Source organism: Pongo abelii, chromosome 6 (genome assembly GCF_028885655.2).
Source record: "Pongo abelii isolate AG06213 chromosome 6, NHGRI_mPonAbe1-v2.0_pri, whole genome shotgun sequence".
Classification (NCBI taxonomy): Eukaryota; Metazoa; Chordata; class Mammalia; order Primates; family Hominidae; genus Pongo; species Pongo abelii.
In genome coordinates, this window is record NC_071991.2 from 81,743,913 (window position 1) to 81,763,428 (window position 19,516).

Below are 19,516 nucleotides of genomic sequence, written 5' to 3' on the forward strand. Positions count from 1 at the left end.
TGGAATGTTTTCGAATAAACCTAGTTTTATGGATTGTGAAACTGATGACACCCAATTCACGCAGGGCAGCCCAGGTTGCATACTTACCTGACTTCATAATCAGATATTTGGTGGTTTTTTTTTTCTATAGCTACACCTACTGGAATGGGAGGACATTTGGATCTAGAAGCAAGACAGGAGCTGTTAAACAAAAAGAGAATAGTTACTGCTAATGTGACATCAGTTAGCTCCAAAACCCCAGAGTACCTTGCACTAACTCTTTTATGTTCAAGGCTCTATAGCTTTGGTTGGCTTCACGCATCTTGGATACTATTGGATCAGTGTGGCTATCATGTCACCTGGCAGGACAGCTTTCCTTGCAGACTGGACTAGCTGGAAAACCTTCTCTTAATCTACTTTGGGCAAATTTTTGTGTCACCTATTAGGTGGCTAGAGGTCACAAAAATTCCGAAATCCAGAAAGATTCCCTGTTAATGTTAGGTACCGTAACTTGTTTTCCACTTAGGGAGAATACTCTGTCATATCATTGACATTAGAACCTCCCTCTTCTTTCTAGGACAGAGGATGTAGGTTCTCTTATTTCTTAAAGATGTATCTCTTACTCTAATTTCTTCCTAAGTTAACTAGGGCATTGCCACTTGCTGTTCTCCAGGAGTAATCAGCTTGAGATTGTAAATGTATTGCATCAGAGTCATGGCCTAGGAGGAATGCAATGTTGTCAAGGCTCCAGAGGACCAGATTTTGGCACAGACACAGAGTAAACAAACTGTTGCTCTTGCCAGGTGAAATCAAACTGCTCCTAATAGTCCAAGTGAGCAGGAATAAAGTAATGCACAATCGACATATCATGGACTACAGATCAGAAATCAGGAACTTTATTCATCTATTCTAGTAAAGAAGCCATTTGGAGATTGCAAAGTGCAGTTGGAGTTAGCATTGGTTTTTGCACTGACCATATTGAGGTATTGAATGGGGAGAGAAATCATTGGCCAGCATCTTACAAATCTTTTTAATAGCTTTAATCATTGCAGTTCCCCATGAAAAAGTGATCTTGCTTCTGACTTAATATTTTGATGGGGAAAAGAGTCCAGATAATTTCCCCTTGGTTGATGCTACCCTAATAGTCCTTAAGGACTATTAAGGGTTTTTGTTTGTTTGTTTGTTTGTTTTTTTAACAAAGTGAGGATTCTGCCACATGCTGAGGATTTCTATCCCAACTATACTCTCCTAGTGGGCAAATGACTATATGGTAAGTTTTGGGTCCTGATGGTAAACTTAAAACACCTTTTCAGTTAGCCAGCATAATCCCTTCCTCTAAAATACTGACTATAGTGGTTCTCTACATTTTCAGGAATTCAAGTAAACTCAGATTTAGATTCCAAATATCCCCTAAAAGTTTGTGGCTTTTCCATCCTCCAGGGTATATTTACCCATATACATGACAGCCTCTCTTTGAGGAAGGTCTAGGTTCAATTTCCACATGGTGTGTACCTAAGGTTACAAGATTTCCCAGGTTCTAGGTTCCATGTCTATAAATTGGTTCTTTAGAATTGACTAAGGGACCATGATTCTTTTAAATGTTGACCTTAGTAAGGCCTTCTCCCACCAAGCTTGTGTGTTTATTTCTATCCCCCTTCAGTACTTACTTGGAGGCTACATCAGTAATGGTACTGGGCAGTGAGCAACAAGGAATTGTTGATCTTTAGACAGAAGTGCCAATGGCAGTAATGAAATTGAAAGCCCCTAAACATTTATTTAGGTCAAAATATGCATTAAAAATTCACATCTGTAAGTCTACACTGATGACAGAAAAGAGCACTAAGTAAAGCTATTAAGGCTAAATTTGAGGCTAAGAGAATACTTAGAATAAAATTAAATAGAAAATAACATCAAGGTCAGTGCCTCCAAGTACATACATAGCAAATAGGTGAGGTGAGTGACACTTGGGATCAATGGTCCAAGATCTGAGCTATTCTCATATCTTGACCATACCAATTAAGGATGAATAAAAGCCTTTAAGCAGGCCATCCAAAAATAGGCAGCCTCCAAAATTTGCATTTCAGAATTTGCTATGAAACACCTCTACCATTTGCTTACTTACTGAATGCCTAATATGTTACTATAAGTCAGAGAGTGTTCTAAGGATGCAATGGTGAGCCAAATTAGACATAGGCTTGTTCTCAAGGAGTTTACATTCTACTGGAAAAGACAGATATTAAGTTGTCATACAAATAAATGTCAACCTGTAATAGTGATAAATGCTATGAGGGAAAATAATTGAGGCTATAAAAGTTTATCATAGCAGGACTTGACCTAGTCAGCAAGGTCAGAGAAGCTTCCCTAAAGTTTGGTTGATACCAAAAGAATGAATAGTAAATGCTAAGATGAAAAGAAACTATCAACAGAGTAAACAGACAACCTACAGAATGGGAGAAAATTTTTGCAATCTATACATCTGACAAAGGTCTAATATCCAGCATCTATAAGGAACTTAAACAAATTTACTAGAAAAAAAAAACATTAAAAAGTGGGCAAAGGACATGAATAGACAATTGTCGAAAGATGACATACATGTAGCCAACAAACATGAAAAAAAGCTGGCCAGGTGCAGTGGCTCATGCCTGTAATCGCAGCACTTTGGGAGGCCGAGGCGGGCAGATCACTTGAGGGGTAGTCAGGAGTTCAAGACCAGCCTGGCCAACATGGTAAAACCCCATCTCTACTAAAAATACAAAACTTAGCCGGCCATGGTGGCGGGCACCTGTAATCCAAGCTACTTGGAAGGCTGAGGCAAGAGAATCACTTAAACCCAGGAGATGGAAGTTGCAGTGAGCTGAGATCGTGCCACTGCACTCCAGTCTGGGCGACAGAGTGAGAAAAGCTCAACATCACTGATCATTAGAGAAATGCAAATCAAAACCACAATGAGATACCATCTCACACCAGTCAGTATGGCTATTATTAAAAAAAAAAGTCAAAAAATAACAGATGCTGGCAAGGTTGTGGAGAAATAGGAATGCTTTTACACTGTTGGTGGGAGTGTAAATTAGTTCAACCATTGTGGAAGACACTGTGGTGGTTCCTCAAAGACCTGGAGACAGAAATGCCATTCAACCCAGCAATCCCATTGCTGGGTATATACGCAAAGAAGTATAAATTATTCTACTATAAAGATACATGCACATGTATGTTCACTGCAGCACTATTCACAACAGCAGAGACAGAATCAACCTAAATGCCTATCAATGACAGACTGCATAAAGAAAATGTGGTACATATACATCATGGACTACTATGCAGCCATAAAAAGGAATGAGATCATATCCTTTGCAGGGACATGGATGGGGCTGGAGGCCATTATCCTTAGCAAACTAATGTAGAAACAGAAAACAAAATACCACATGTTCTCATAAGTGAGAGCTAAATAATGAGAACACACGGACACATGGGGGGTAACAACACACACTGGGACCTGTTGGAGGGCAGGAGATGGGAGGACAGAGAGGATCAGGAAGAATATCTAGTAGGTGCTGGGCTTAATACCTGGGTGATGGGATGATCTGTGCAGCAAACCATATAGCACACATTTACCTATGTAAGAAACCTGCACATCCTGCACATGTACCCCTGAGCTTAAAATAAAAGTTGAAAATGAGATGAAAAAAATGTCATTTGATGTCAATTGAAAGAATGAGAATGGAAGTCTACCTGACAACTAGTGTTGGACAGTGTATTAAAATTGGCATTGATATACAGCCAGTGAGATTTTAAGTTGGTACCACTTTCCTGGGAAGAGACTTGATGATATGTTCTAAGAGCCTGTAAGCTTGATTTCATATGCACCAAGCAATTTCTAATTGGATTCTCATGTTTATCTCTTTTGCGGACACACAGCACTGGTCATGGCACTAGGAGAGTGATCTTTTTCACTATACATTTAAAAATTGGCCTTTGAGTCTATGTGTCTAATGTGAGTCTACCCCTAAATGGTAGCTTTCCTTATGGGATTCTGGCAAAATCAGGCTCCTGATCCTGTAATACCAAAAGCCAGCCCATGGACTATGGTTAATTGAAGGAGTAAGTGTTCCCTGGAGAGGGCTCTTGACAATGATGCAATTGATATCCTTTGCAACACCTTGGCTGACTACTCCCTGTTAATTCAAACTGCAACAGAAAATATAGTTTATTTGAAAAGAAACTAAGAGAATGATATGTTTCAGTGCTGGTATGCGAAGAAGTATTCCAAGTATGAGCAAAAGGGTAGGGCAGGAGTAAACACTATGTGCATTGTGAAATAATTGGTGGCTTTGCAGCCTAAGATGAGTAGCCTCAGGTGACAAGTGACTCAAGAGTTCTAAGGCCATCTGTTGGAACAAAGGTGATTTTAGAAAAACAAATCTAACTGAACTTGTGATGGTGCTAAGATTAGGAACGTTATATCCGACTTTATTTGCAATGTTATTATTTTTTGTAAGGAAGATTGCATTCATATCTTACTTGAGTAATTAGAAAATCTTCAATAAAAATTTACGGAAATGTCAAAGAAAGAAAATGCTAAGATGATGAAGAATAAGAAAAAATATTTGAGGCAGATGGAAGAACATTATTTAAGCCTTTTTGGAAGAAGAGATCCTAGTCCTAGTGGTCTAGAGTTCCATTAGAAAGTCCAGTGTAGCCACAGTAATGAAGACTAAGCAAGAGATGGTGAAGTATAGGGGAAGGTGAGACCCAAGGTAGGCCAAAACCATGCATGAACTTAAAGGAGAAAAATAAATTCTGAAGGATGTTAAGAATGAAAAATAGGATGTGGTCATATTTGACCTTTTTATACATACAAATAATCCAACAATAATATAGAGAGCAGATAGGCAGTTGGGCAGAATGGGTGTGGTTATACCAGTCCGAAATCTGTTGTAGATATAATTGGAGAAATGGTAGCTTTGACTCGGATAGTGGTGGGAGATTCAAGAGCTATCTAGGAGGTAAAAAGGCAGCAGTTGTTGTTACATTGATGATACTTTGGAAATAGTGTTGAGGAACAGAGACGAGCCAATTCTGATGTGTGGGTTTTTCTTGGTCAAATGGTGGCAATATCCATTGTGATAGACAATAGTGGATGAGAATCAGGATTGAGGAAATGATATGAGCTTAGTTTTATGCAAAGTGAACTTGAGGTACCTCTGAGAAAACCAAAATTGGTAGGCAATTGAATATATGAATTTGAAACTCGGAGTAGAGGTTCGGACTGGTGCTATGATTGGTAAGTCATCTGGATATTGGTTTTCACCGAAACCACAGGATCTGATGAGAAAACTGGTGCTCATTTTGTCATGTGAACATTCATGCAGCAGCTAAAGTGTGTTGCAATTATTTCTCCAATAGCAAAAAGGATAAGGTACATGAAGTTGGATATTTGCCAGAATCTAATGATCAGAGAAAGTCTGAGATGGTATTTTATTGACATTTCACAAAATTAAAATACAACATTACTTATTATTTTTGTACAAATTTTATTACTTTCTTAATAAATCTTATATTTTTAAAGGTTGTTCATTTGCTCCAAGGATTTCTGTGATCAGATCATCTCACTTTGCAGTCAATTAATAGGGTGCAGTTCATTTTAGGCAGTTTATCATGTAGTTTTCACATTATGTTTAATTTTTATATGATTAAGATTCTTATTACCTTAATTTGGGAGTCCATGCATGTGTCTAAAGCAAATTAAATGTTAAGACAATGAAGAAAGATTGAGATAAACTGGCCTAGTAGAATACCATACCCCCTTTCCTTTTTTTTTTTTTTTTAACATTTAAAAATGTTATTGGATTGAGTATCAGGGCCCTTTCATTCATTCATTGAGTGAATACAGACTTAGGACCTTTTGTATTCTAGGCACTGAACTATGCACTGGTGAATAAAACATAGCATATTATGGAAGTTGAACAAAGTCTAGTACACTATCTAGTACTAGTTGGTGCTAAGTAAATATTTGTTGACAGAATTAACCTAATGTCTAATATAAAAGTTATGAAGGTTAAAAAAAAGTATCGTAATAGAGAATGAGGAAAGGAAGCTACCTGGATTAAATGATCAGAATAGGTCTATCTAAAGAGAAAATATTTAAGACATGATTTGAAGACTAATCATGTGCCACTCATGCTTAGCATTCTGGTCAGAGGAAACAGCATGGGCACAGACCCAAAGGCAATGTAATGAAAACAGGTGGTTGTGGTTTCTGCCCAGTATCAACTTACCCTTCTTCTAGCAACTTTACATTTTTTCTCTACACAAACATTTCTGTTCTAATTTCCAGCCAGGTACTTCCATTTAAGGTGACTCCACACCGTGCACCAGATCTCAGGTCTGGCTAATCAGAACACTGCATCTCTCTGTCAGGGTTTAGACCTCTGACTCAGTAGGACCTGTGAGATATAATTTAATTTTACTGAGACTGGCAAATGGGTGGGAGGCTCTTATCCAATATACTTGAATTTGGGGTGAAAATAAGGCCAACAGAAAAAAAGTGGAGGACCAACAGAATGGTCAGAAGCCAATTATTTATATACTACAGGCAGCTGGGTTAGTTAACACTTGACTCTCAAGAACATGAAGGATCTCTGTGTTGCTGGAACATATTGATGAGGGGGAAGTGGGATTAAAGATGATTCTGGAGATGTAAACAGAGTCCTATTAGTCTTATAGACTTTGTGGAGTTTGGATTTTATTCTAAAAACATTGGAAATAAACCATTTGAAGTAGAAAAATAACATGCAATTTACATTTTTAAATTACTCTGGGTTTATAAAGATGGTAAAGACAGAAAATTCTCTTCTCAACAAATAAGTAAACTGGTAAAAATTGTCAGCATTAAAAAATGTAAAACTCTAGAAGTTAACCAAACTTTGCTACACTTTTAGCAATCCAGGGTGGGTTTATTCAGGAAAAACAGTAGAATCTTGGTAAGAACGGCAAGCTTCATGGCACTTTACCTGGCCCTATTCTCATCTTTCCCTCTCCAGCACCATAGTAGCTTTGAAAACATTCTGCAATCACGGTGAAAACCAGCTGTTTGGTAACTCCCAAAAGAGACAGAACAAAGGTAGAGTTCCTTCTAAGCCTCTAATGAAGAGAATTGTCATTTTACCTGTCTGGTAGTTCCCTTGATGACCCACTTGCAAAGTTGTCTTTATTTGACCTGACTCAGAGCTCTCCCAGTATAAAAACATTTTCCCTGGGGTATTTTTGAAAACACAGGCAATTTATAAACTTTCCAGCTGCCTAAAATTGTGGATAACAACTGGGACAAACGACTAACCAAAGAGCTTATCAGGAAAAGCTTAGGGAATGAGATTTCCATAGAGGCTTTGAAAAGTTTCATTATCTTTCTGGAATCTACACATGAATGTGTAGGGCTGTGTGACTGCTCAGAAAACACCTAAGAAGGCCCTATGCTCTCACCTTGGGATAACCCTGAGTCTCTGTGCAATCAGATAGTAAATGCTAACACAGAGCTATCAACTGCCTGTCTCAGTTTTTAAAGCATTCCCCAACATTCACACAGAACTCCTTCACAAAGGCATGTAAGAAAATATCTGTTTAATTATTAGCTGACCACTAAGATAACTAAGCAGAGACTTCAGTGGCTACACATGACAAAGAATATGGACTTTATAGGATTAGTTTACAAAAGTCACAGAACAACGCTTTGGGGAGCAGAAGTGGGGAGGATCATCTGATTTCCAGGATCACCATATTATTTAAAAGATCCAGTTTTCAAAAACACACAAAACCACATATAAATGTGCAAAGAATCAAGAAAGCACAGTCCATACATAGGAAATAAATCAATGAATAGAAACTGCCCAGGAAACATAGAAGTTGGACCTACTAGGCAAGTACTTTAAATCAGTTATTTTAAATATATCTAGAGAACTAAAGGAAACTGTGTCTAAAGAACTAAATGCAAGTATGAGACTAATATCCCAACAAATAGAGAATATCAATAAAAAGATATAAATTATAAGAAACAGAAATTCTGAAATAAACAGGAAAATAACTGAGATGAAAACTTCACAACGGGGGTTGTATTGGGAATTTTCAATGCCATACTCAGGTTCAACGATTCACCTGAAAGACTCACAGAACTCAGACACTGCCATATTCATGGTTACAGTTTATTACAGCAAAAGGATATATCACAGTTGACAGAGGGAGGAGTTACATGGATTAAGTCCAGGAGAAATCAAGTTCAAACTTCCAAGTATCCCCTCCCAGTGGAGTCACATAGGGATGTCCTTAATTGTTCCAGCAGAAATGTGTGACTACACATGTGAAGTGTTGCTAGGAAAGCTCACCTAAGCCTTGGTATCAAGAGTTTTTGTTGGGGGTCAGTCACGTAGGCATGCAGTGCCCATATGAATGACCTCAGCTACTCAGACTCCATCCAGTCTTCACCACAGAGCAAAACCAGGCATTCATCATAAATCACTTTTCTAGGATAAACTTATCCAGTCAAACTGGTACAGTGTAGCCCAAAGGCTTAATCATACAAAAACAGGTGTTTACAATAAATACCGTAAATACAGCATGGTTCAGGGCTTTGGGCATACAGAAACTCCTATCAGGAAGAATATTCCAAGGGCTCAGAGGCTACCTTCCAGGGGCCAGCCAATGGCCAGGCCTGAAGATAAACATTTCTTTGAAATGTGTAAGATTTGGGCAACCCAATCCTCCTGCCCAAAGATTTAACAGCAGATTTGAGCAGGCAGCAGAAAGAATCAGCAAACTTGAATATGGGACAACCGAGGTTATCCAGTCTAAGGAATAAAACGAAAAAAGAATGAAAGTAAATAAATAGAGCTTGAGAGACCTGTCTTACTCCATAAGCATATCATCATATGCATAATGGGAATCTCAGAAGGAGAAGAGAGAGAGAGCAAGAGACAGACAGGAAGAATACGTCAAGAAACAATGGCCAAAACTTCCAAAACTTTGATGAAAAACATTACACATTCAAGAGCTCCAATGAACTTCAAGCAGGACAAACTCAGAGATCCACATTTAGACACATCATGATCAAACTATTGAAAGACAAAGACAAAGAAAGACTCTTGAAAGCAGCAAGAAAAATGTAATTCAATGTGTGCGAGGGCTCCTCAACAAAATTAACAGTGGATTTCTCATCAGAAACCATGTAGGCAAGAAGGCAGTGGGATGACATATTCAAAGTCCTTGGGAGAAAAAATCATCAACCAAAGATTTTATATCCAGCAAACTTATTTTGAAAAACTGAAGAAGAATTTAAGACATTCCCAGATAAACACAAACTAAAGAAATGCTAGAAAGCCTGCCCTACCAGAAATATTAAAGGGAGTCCTACTGACAGTATTAGACAGATCACTGAGGCAGAAAATTAACAAGGATATTCAGGACATGAACTCAACATTGGACCAAATGGATCTGATGGACCTCTACAGAACTCTCCACCCAAAAAAAACAGAGTATGCATTCTCATCACCACATGGCACATACTCTAAAATTGACCATATAATTGAACATACAACAATCCTCAGCAAATGCAAAAGAATGGAAATCATACCAAACACTCTCTGGGACCAGAGCACAAAGAAACAGATGCTAAGACTAATAGAATCACTCAAAACCATGCAATTACATGGAAATTAAACAACATGCTTCTTAATGACTTTTGGGTAAATAATGAAATTAAGGCAGAAATCAAGAAATTCTTTGAAAATAATTAAAACAAAGATAAAACATACCAGAATCTCTGGGACACAGTTAAGGCAGTGTTAAGAGGGAAATTCATAGCATTAAATGCCCATATCAAAAAGTTGGGAAGATCTCAAATTAACAACTTAACATGACAACTGAAAGAATTCAAGATGCAAGAACAAATCAACCCCAAAGCTAGCAGAAGGCAAGAAATAACCAAAATTAGAGCCAAACTGAAGGAGACTGAGACATGAAAAACCATTCAAAAGATCAACAAATCCAGGAATTGGGGTGTTTGTTTGTTTTGTTTGTTTTGAGATGGAGTCTCCCTCTGTCACCCAGGCTGGAGTGCAGTGGCATGATTTTGGCTCACTGCAAGCTCTGCCTCCTGGGTTCATGCCATTCTCCTGCCTCAGCCTCCTGAGTAGCTGGGACTACAGGCGCCCGCAGCCACGCCTGGCTAATTTTTTGTACTTTTAGTAGAGGCGGGGTTTCACCGTGTTAGCCAGGATGGTCTTGATCTCCTGACCTCATGATCTGCCCGCCTCAGCCTCCCAAAGTCCTGGGATTACAAGCATGAGCCACCACGCCCGGCCCAGGAATTTTTCTTTTTTTTTTTTTAAATCATTAAGATAGATGGCTGCTAGCTGGACTAATAAAGGAGAAAAGAGAGAAGATCCAAATAAAACAATCAGAAATGAGATGATGGGAATGTTACCACTGACCACAAAGAAATAAAAATAACCATCAGAAACTACTATGAATACCTCTATGCACACCAACTAGAAAATGTAGAAGAGATGGATAAATTCTTGGACACATATATCCTCCCAAGACTGAATCAGGAAGAAATTGATTCCCTGAACAGACTAATAACAAGCTCCAAAACTGAATCAGTAATAAGTAGCCTACCAACCAAAAAAAGCCCTGGACCTGATGGATTCACAGCCAAATTCTACCAGATGTACAGAGAAGAGCTGGTATCATTCCTATAGAAATTATTCCAAAAAATTAAGGAAGTGGGACTCCTCCTCAACTCATTCTATGAGGCCAGCATAATCCTGATACCAAAACCTGTCAGAGACACAAAACAAAAAAGAAAACTTCAGGCCAATATCCTTGATGAATATTGATGCAAAAATCCTCAACAAAATACTCGCAAAGTGAATCCAGCAGCACATCAAAAAGCTAATCCACCACAATCAAGTAGGTTTCATCCTGGGATTCAAAGTTGGTTCAACATACACAAATCAATAAATGTTATTAATCACATAAACAAAAGTACAGACAAAAACCATATGGTCATCTCAATAGATGCAGAAAAGGCTTTCAATAAAATTCAACACCACTTCATATTAAAAACTCCCAATAAACTAGGTATTGAAGGAACATACTTCAAAATAATGAGAGCCATCTATGACAAACCCACAGCCAACATTATACTGAATGGGCAAAAGCTGAAAGCATTCTCCTTAAAAATCAGTACAAGACAAGAATTCCCTCTCTCATCACTCCTATTCAACATAGTACTGGAAGTCCTAGCCAGAACAACCAAGCAAGAGAAAGAAATAAAGGGCATCCAAACAGGAAAAGTGGAAATCAAACTATTCTGTTTGCAGACAAACATGATTCTACATCCTGAAAAACCCCATAGTCTCAGCCCAAAAGCTCCTTTCACTAATAAGCAACTACAGCAAAGTTTCAGGATACAAAATCAATGTACAAAAATCACTAGCATTCCTATACACCAACAACAGCCAAGCCAGGAGCCAAATCAGAAAGGCAATTCCATTCACAATTGCCAGAAAAAGGATAAAATACCTAAGATACGGCTAATCAGGGAGGTGAAAGATCTCTACAATGAGAATTATAAAACACTGCTCAAAGAAATCAGAGAAGACACAAACAAATGGAAAAACTTCCCATGCTCATGGATGGGAAGGATCGATATTATTAAAATGGGCATACTACCCAACGGAATTTACAGATTCAATGCTATTCCCATCAAACTACCAATGACACTCTTCATAGAACTAGGAAAAAAACTATTTTAAAATTCATATGGAACCAAAAAAGAGCCTGAATAGCCAAAGCAGTCCTAAGCACAAAGAACAGTGCTGGAGGCACTGTGTTACCTGATGCCTCAAACTATACTACAGTGCTACGGTAACCAAAACAGCATGGTGCTGGTACAAAAACAGGAACATACACCAACGGAACAGAATAGAGGATATAAGGCTGCACCCCTATGACCATCTGATCTTCAACAAAGCTGACAAAACATGCAATGGGGAAAAGACTCCCTATTCAATAAATGGTGCTAGGATAACTGTCTAGCCATATGCAGAAGATTGGAATTTGTCTCCTTCCTTACACCATATAAAAAATCAACTCAAGATGGACTAAAGGCTTAAATATAAAACCCCAAATTATAAAAACCCTGAAAGACAACCTAGGCAATACCATCCTGGGCATAGGAATGGGCAAAGATTTCATGACACACCAAAAGCAATCAAAACAAAAGCAAAAAATTGACAAATGGGATCTAATTAAACTTAAAGAGCTTCTGCACAGCAAAAGAAACTATCAACAAAGTGAACAGACAACCTACAGAATGGGAGAAAACACTTGCAAACTATGCATCTAACAAAGGTCTAATATCCAGCATCAATAAGGAACTTAAACAAATTTACAAGAGAAAAACAAACAACCCCATTAAAAAGTGGGCAAAGGACATAAATTGACACTTTTCAAAAGAATACATACATGTGGCCAAGCATATGAAGAAAAGTTCAATATCACTGATCATTAGAGAAATGATCAATGTACAAAAACCACTAGCATTCCTATATACCACCACCAACCAAGCCAAGCCAACAAAAAAAAAACATAATCCAACTATATGTTGTCTTCAAGAGACACAACTGAGATTCAGAGACTCAAATAAGTTGAAAGTGAAATTACAGAAGAAAAGATATTCCAGGAAAATGTTGACCAAAAGAAAGCTGGAATATGATATCAGAAAAATAAACTAAATTATTAGCCAGGCATGGTGGCTCATGCCTGTAATCTCATTCACATTTAGGAAATCTAGAGAGTCTCAGTAAAATACTCCAGGAGAAGATCAACCCCAAGAGACATAATCATCAGATTCTCCAAGGTCAAAATGAAAGAAAAAACGTTAAGGGCATCCCATGGATTTCATGGATATTAACTTCACTAGACAAAAGCCACAATCCCAGATGTTTTTGAGAGAATTCCTTCTCTATTTTGGCCTCCTGCTGAGGGACACCACTTTTCTGTTTCCTAGAAGCCCCCTAGTTTGGGAAGATCTGTAAGCACAACCTTAATCTCTTGCAAGTGTCATTTACACAACTTCATCTTCTGACCACCTTTTTTTTGAGGTTTTAGTAAAAGGTTGTACAGTCATACACTCGACCATCTTTTTGTGCCACACTTTTGGCAGCCATTTCTGATTCTAGGCTTATTTTGCCACACAGAGAAGCTGGAATTTTAAGTCATCCAGTCTTGGTTACTTTTTGTCTCCTTTCTCTCACTTTTTACTGTAAGCAAACCAGGCATATCTTCAATACCTTGCTTGGAAATTTCCTTAACTATGTATCTAAGTTTATCATTTGTGAGTTCTGTTTCCAGGAAACAATTTCCCTAAGCTTTCTACCACTACATGACAAGAACCTCCATTCACGCAGGTTCAAATACCATTTCTTATTTTCTTTTGAGCCCTCACTGGCAGCACCCTTAAAATCCAAATTTCTACTAAAAATAAGTTCAAGGCAGTTTAGGTTTTCTGGATCAAGCTCCTCATAATTATTACATCCTGCAGGGGTGGGGGCAGTGGGGAACCTGTCAACTAATTATTCTATGTCTGGCAAAATTGTCCTTCAAAAATGGGGGTGGGAAGTGTGTGACTGGACATGGTGGCTCATGCCTGTAATCCCAGTACTTTGGGAGGCTGAAGCAGGAGGACTGCTTGAGCCCAGGAGTTCAAGATCAGCCTGGGCTACATAGGGAGACCTTGTCTCTACAAAAATTAAACAATTAGCCAGGCATGGTGGCCTGGGCCTGTGGCACCAGCTACTTGGGAGGCTGCGGTGGGAGGATCACTTAAGCCTGGGAGGTCAAGACTGCAGTGAGCTGTGATTGCACTATTGCTTTCCAGCCTTAGTGACACAGTGAGACTCCGTCTCAAAAAAAAAAAAAAAAAAAAGGAGAATTTAAGACATTTCCAGATAAAGAAAAGCTGAAGCATTCTCTTACCAATAGACCTGTCTTACAAGAAATACTCAAGGTAGTACTTCAGGGTAAAGGACACTCAACAGTAACTCGAAGCCATACAAAGAAATAAAGATCTCCAGTAAAGTTAAATACATCAGCAAATAAAAAAGCTGATACTATTGTAATTTTGCTTTATATCTCCACTTTTTATTTTCTACATGATTTAAAAGACATGGGGGCTGGACATGGTGACTCATTCCTGTAATCCCAGCACTTTGGGAGGCCAAGGTGGTTGGATCGCCTGAGGTCTGGAGTTGGAGATCAGCCTGGCCAACATGGTGAAACCCCGTCTCCAGTAAAAATAGAAAAATTAACTGGGCATGGTGGTGCACATCTGTAGTCCCAGCTACTCAGGAAGCTGAGGCAGGAGAACACTTGAACCCGGGAGGTGGATGTTGCAGTGAGCCAAGATCACGCCACTGCGCTCCAGCCTGGGTGACAGAGAGAGACTCTGTCCCCCTCTTCAAAAAAAGACAAATTTGTAAAACATAAATCTATATTATTGGACACACAATGCATAAAAATGTAGTTTGTGACATCAATAACATAAAAGGGGATACAGTTGTATAGAAGCAGAGATTTTGTATGCTATTGCAGTTAGCAATTCAAATTTAGGATGTTAAATATGAGTCCCATAGTAATAACAAAGAAAATAATTATAGAAGGTACACAAAAAGAAGCGAGAAGGGAATCAAAACCTTTCACTACAGAAAAATCAACTAAACATGAAAAGAGGCAGTAGTGGAGGAAACGGGACAAAAAAATAATAAGACAGGCAGAAAATAATTAATAAAATGGCAGAAGTAAATCCTTGTGATTTTAAATGGATTAAACTTTGCAATGAAAAGTCAGAGATTGGGCCAGGTGCGGTGGCTCATGCCTGTAATCCCAGCACTTTGGGAGGCTGAGGCAGGCGGATCACAAGGTCAGGACATCAAGACCATCCTGTCTAACATGGTGAAACCCTGTCTCTACTAAAAATACAAAAAATTAGCTGGGCATGGTGGTGGGCACCTGTAGTCCCAGCTACTCGGGAGGCTGAGGCAGGAGAATAGCGTGAACCCAGGAGGCAGAGCTTGCAGTGAGCCAAGATCATACCACTGCAGTCCAGCCTGGGCGACAGAATAATACTCCATCTCAAAAAAGAAAAAAAAGTCAGACAGTGGTAGAATGGAGTTTTTTTTAATGATCCAACTATATGCTGTCTACGAGAGACACACTTCATGCCTGGTGTGGTGGCTCACACCTGTAATCCTAGTACTTTGGGAGGGTGAGGTGGGAGGACCACTTGAGGCCTGGAGTTTGAGACCAGTCTGGACAACATAGATAGACTCCTATCTATACAAAAAATTTAAAAACTAGCCAAGCATAGAGGTGCCAAACTACTTGGGAGGCTGAGACAGGAAGATTACTTGAGCCCAGGGGGTTGAGGCTGCAGTGAGCCAAAATTGCACCACTGCTCTCCAGCCTGCGTGACAGAGTCAGACCCTGTCTTCTTAAAAACAAAATACACTCAGATTTCTGAAATTTTTTTTTCACTTAGCAATATTCCTTGGGATTTTTCCCTATAAATACATAATCTCACCATTCTTTGTTACCACTACATGGTGTTATGTAGTATGGTTACCACATCATCAATCCACTATTCCTCTATTGATGATGTTAGTTCCAATTACAATTATCAATTGTACAATCAATTACAAGTAATACTGCAGTGAATGACCTTATTTATATACCCTTTTCCACCAATATGAGTATAAGTTACCAGATGTGGTATATGCATTTTGTAATATGTATATCTAGACTGCCCTCCATAGGGACCCTAGGAATTTATATTCCCACAGCAATGCATCTGTGCTGTCCTGCCGTAACCTTCACTCAACACAGTGTCTTATCAACTTGTATCTTGTTATATATTTCAAAGGCATTAATATTTCCCTTTATGTGAACAGTCTGCTTATACTGCTTCCCCTCTGTCTTAGTCCATTTGGGCTGCTACTATAATATATACCAGAGACTGGGTAGCTTATGAACAACAGAAATTTATTTCTCACAGTATGGAAGGCTAGGAAGTACAAGATCAAAGTGCTGGTAGAGTTGATGTCTGGAAAGGGTCCATTTCCTGATTCCTAGATAGTCATTTTCTGTGTCCACACATGGTGGAAGAGGCAAGGAAACTCCCTGGGGCTTCTTTTATAAGGGCAATAATTCCATTCATGAGGGTTTGCCCTCGTGACCTAATCATCTCCCAAAGGCCCCATCTCCAAATACCATCACATTGGTGATTAGGTTTCAACATATTAATTCATACACATTCAGACTATAGCACCCACTTCACTTACCTGTCGTTTGTTCTTTTATCATCAACGCCAGGAAGTCTTTATATTTTGGGGAGATTAGCCTTTTGTCTATAATATAAGATACAAATGCCTTTTCTCAGTCTATCTTTGGATTTACTTGTTTTTGCTTTGCAAAAAATTTTTGTCTAATATAGCAGATTTTGTCAATCTTTTATGACTTCTGGATGTTAAATAGTTTTTGAATAAAGAATACTTTATCATTCCAAAGTAATACAGGATATCATTTGTATTTTTTCTATACTTTTATGATGTGTGGTAGGGATCCAACTTAATTTTGTTTAAAATGACAACCTTCTTGCCAGTATTATTTATTAAACAATCCATCTTTTTTGTAACTGACTTGAGTTACTACCTATAGCATATACTAAATTCATAGACATGTATGGTACGATTTATGTACTTTTTACTCTGTATCACTAGCTATTCATGCATCAGCTCCACACAGTTTTAATTAGAGAGGCTTTCTATTATATTATGTCATACAATGTTATAAAATAATACGTTTTTATTTCTGGTGAAAGTACCCTCCCATACTGCTCTTCTTTTAAATCAGAGGTTTTCTTGCAATTCTTATTTTTCCAAATATAATTCAGAATTAGCTTATTTCTTTAAAAGCCTATTAATATTCATGTTGGAATCACATGAACTTTATAAGTTAATTTAGGATAAATGTTAAAGGAATATATATTTCCATTTCCTTATAATGTATAAAGGAACTCTGTAAGAATACATAAAAAGCTAGTAAGACTGGTTATGTGTAGTTGGGGAGTAGTAGTCATGGGAACTAGGCAGATGAGGAATTGTAGAGGAAAAATAAAACTTTTCACTATCTGCCCTTAATAGTTTATTTTTGAACCATCTAAATATATTCCCTATTCAAAAATACATACATAACAAGGAAATAATAAAGGACCTTGCCCTTGAAAAAAGAAGCTAGCAGGCATAGGCTGGCAATAGTAGACATTCCTATTTCAGTTCTCTCCACATAGCTTTCCTGGTATTTTAAAGATGACCAGAATGTTGAGAGAGAGGGGCTTACAAACTCTCTGGTGTCTTCTTTCTGAAATCCCCTTACTGCACTGGTATTTTCAAGCTAGTACCTTGCCAAAAATGAAGTGTACACATGCTTCATGAGGCAAAAAATGGGCTCATGGCAATTTTCATTTTTGTTTTAATAATGTCTTTCTTTTACATGGCCCTACTCAGATAATATTAGAATTCTGAAGAAAGATAAGGTAACCACTGGTATGACAGAAGCAGGGTATAGGAGGCTCAAATCAATAGAAAATAAAAACTAGGCCATTTCAACATGTTAGAAAAGAGAAAAATAAATCACTATAATAAAGAACAGTCAACAAAAAATACATATAAAACAAGATGGATGAGTACTAGCCTCTGACAATCATGAAGCAAAATCTGGCATGTGGGTGTGAACTCACAGACTTGGTTCCAATAGGAAATAAATCTGTAACAGAAAGATTAAAAAAAAAAAAAAGGATGGAAGCAGTAAGACTAAACATCACAGTTAGCAGAATAAATGTGAAAGTGTATAACACCCCTGGTAAATATCTGCAGTATAGCTATTCTGTTTGGATGATTGAGAGTACAAGTTCAAGTATAAACTGCTAGAGGATCCACCAGGGTTAGGAGAAATATTTCTGCATGCTAAAAAGCCTAACCAGAAAAGCCATCATACTGCCAAACCATGATGAGCCGAGGGGTAGTTAAGACCTGGCTAAGGTTCTCCTCAGGAAGAAACTGAATTTGCTCTTAATCACAAACAAATGGTCAATTGAGGGCCCAGATTTCTGCTCCATATAGCACAGACTCAATAATTTTACTCTGTTAAATGTTTAAGGAAAGTGTAACCAAAAGCCCACTATGGCACATTTGAAAAAAAGAGAGAAAAGTCAATAAAGCTTCCACTAGAATGCCTAACTTTAAGCAGTGTTGCTTCCTGATGCACCCTCCAGGCTAAACTATTTATGTAATGGAGACCAAAGTAATGGAATTAAAGTACTATGTGGAATCATAAACTATAAAACAGCCATAAGTTGGAGAAAACCTGTGTTTAAAAAAAAATTGTAAGAGTTCTTTATGTAAGGATGTTAGAAGTGGTCTATTTGTCAAGTTTTTTTTTTTTTCAATTTGACTCTTAATTTTGTTTGCAGCATTTGACTAAGAAATATTTCTTTTTTATAAGTATTATAATCACATTCATTTTGCTTTCTTTTGTTTATATGCTTGAGCTATTCTTTATCAGAAATTAGATAAAAATTAAATTATATTTTGTTTCCCTCCTTTCCTTGCTTACTTAAAATTCTATGTACACTGTACTAAGAATTTTCATATACATATGATTCTATTCCCAGTTTTATTTCTGGTGTTTTGATGAAGCCCATGAATTTAATTGTAAATTTCTGCATTTATTTGTTATTAACTATAAATTCTCACCTCATTCTTTGTGGCTGACATGAAAATATGCTGCTCAGCTCTCCCTTCAAAAAACCTATTGTGAGGAAGTCCTGGCTCTCTCTGGGCTGCTGATCCCAGCCAATGACTGGGCATGGAAGCGGTACTAGAGCCAGCTCATCCCCACTCAATGATTGACACTTCCATTGGTAATCTTGGTTTTGGAGCTTCCCATCATCCTAGCCAAGACTTTCTTGAAGCTGCATTGCATTCTGAAGCTCTTCTTACCCAATTCTCTGACTACCCCTGGTACCTTTCCCCTTTATCCTTCACAAGTATTTTCCTTAGCAAATGTATTGCACATATGATTCTGTCTGCTTCTAGGGAACCCAAAGTGACACAGCTGGTACCTGGAACGGTCTGAGAATGTATATGGTAAGATGAGGTTAGGAGACTGGCTCACTCATGCTCGGCAGGCAACGAGAAGCCCTTATTAAGCAGAATGTGAATCATGAAGTCCTTGGGATAGGGGAGAGCTTAATTGCTGAAATTTCCATTAGTGGTGACCTGGGAAAATGTCCTGGTGGAGGGAAGCACCCTTACTAATGTGACAATTGAGGCATTTGAAGGTTTTGGGAGGAACAGCACCTACAGGGACAGTTAAGTCAATGGGTTATCGCTCAGTTGTATGACTGTCCTGTAGAGGGAGGATGAGA

At 38.1% G+C, this 19,516-nt stretch overlaps 1 protein-coding gene across 8 annotated transcripts in view; it reads right to left on the reverse strand.

Moving 5' to 3' along the window:
• The window catches only part of CASD1 (CAS1 domain containing 1), a 92,093-nt gene that overhangs the window by 10,523 nt on the left and 62,054 nt on the right, over positions 1 to 19,516 (reverse strand). For 3 of the 8 annotated variants that reach the window (XR_010140878.1, XR_010140877.1, XR_008527094.2), the window contains exons 18-19: positions 6,255 to 6,422; positions 88 to 180 (exon numbers count right to left, since the gene is read on the reverse strand). Coding sequence is in view for 2 of the 8 variants with exons in the window: in XM_054559472.1 (XP_054415447.1) it covers positions 6,393 to 6,422 (30 nt within the window). In the remaining 6 variants the exon portion in view is untranslated. Of the gene's footprint in view, positions 1 to 72; positions 6,423 to 19,516 lie in introns of those variants that run through there. The other 5 variants (XR_010140879.1, XR_010140881.1, XR_010140880.1 and 2 more) reach the window with 3 other exon arrangements.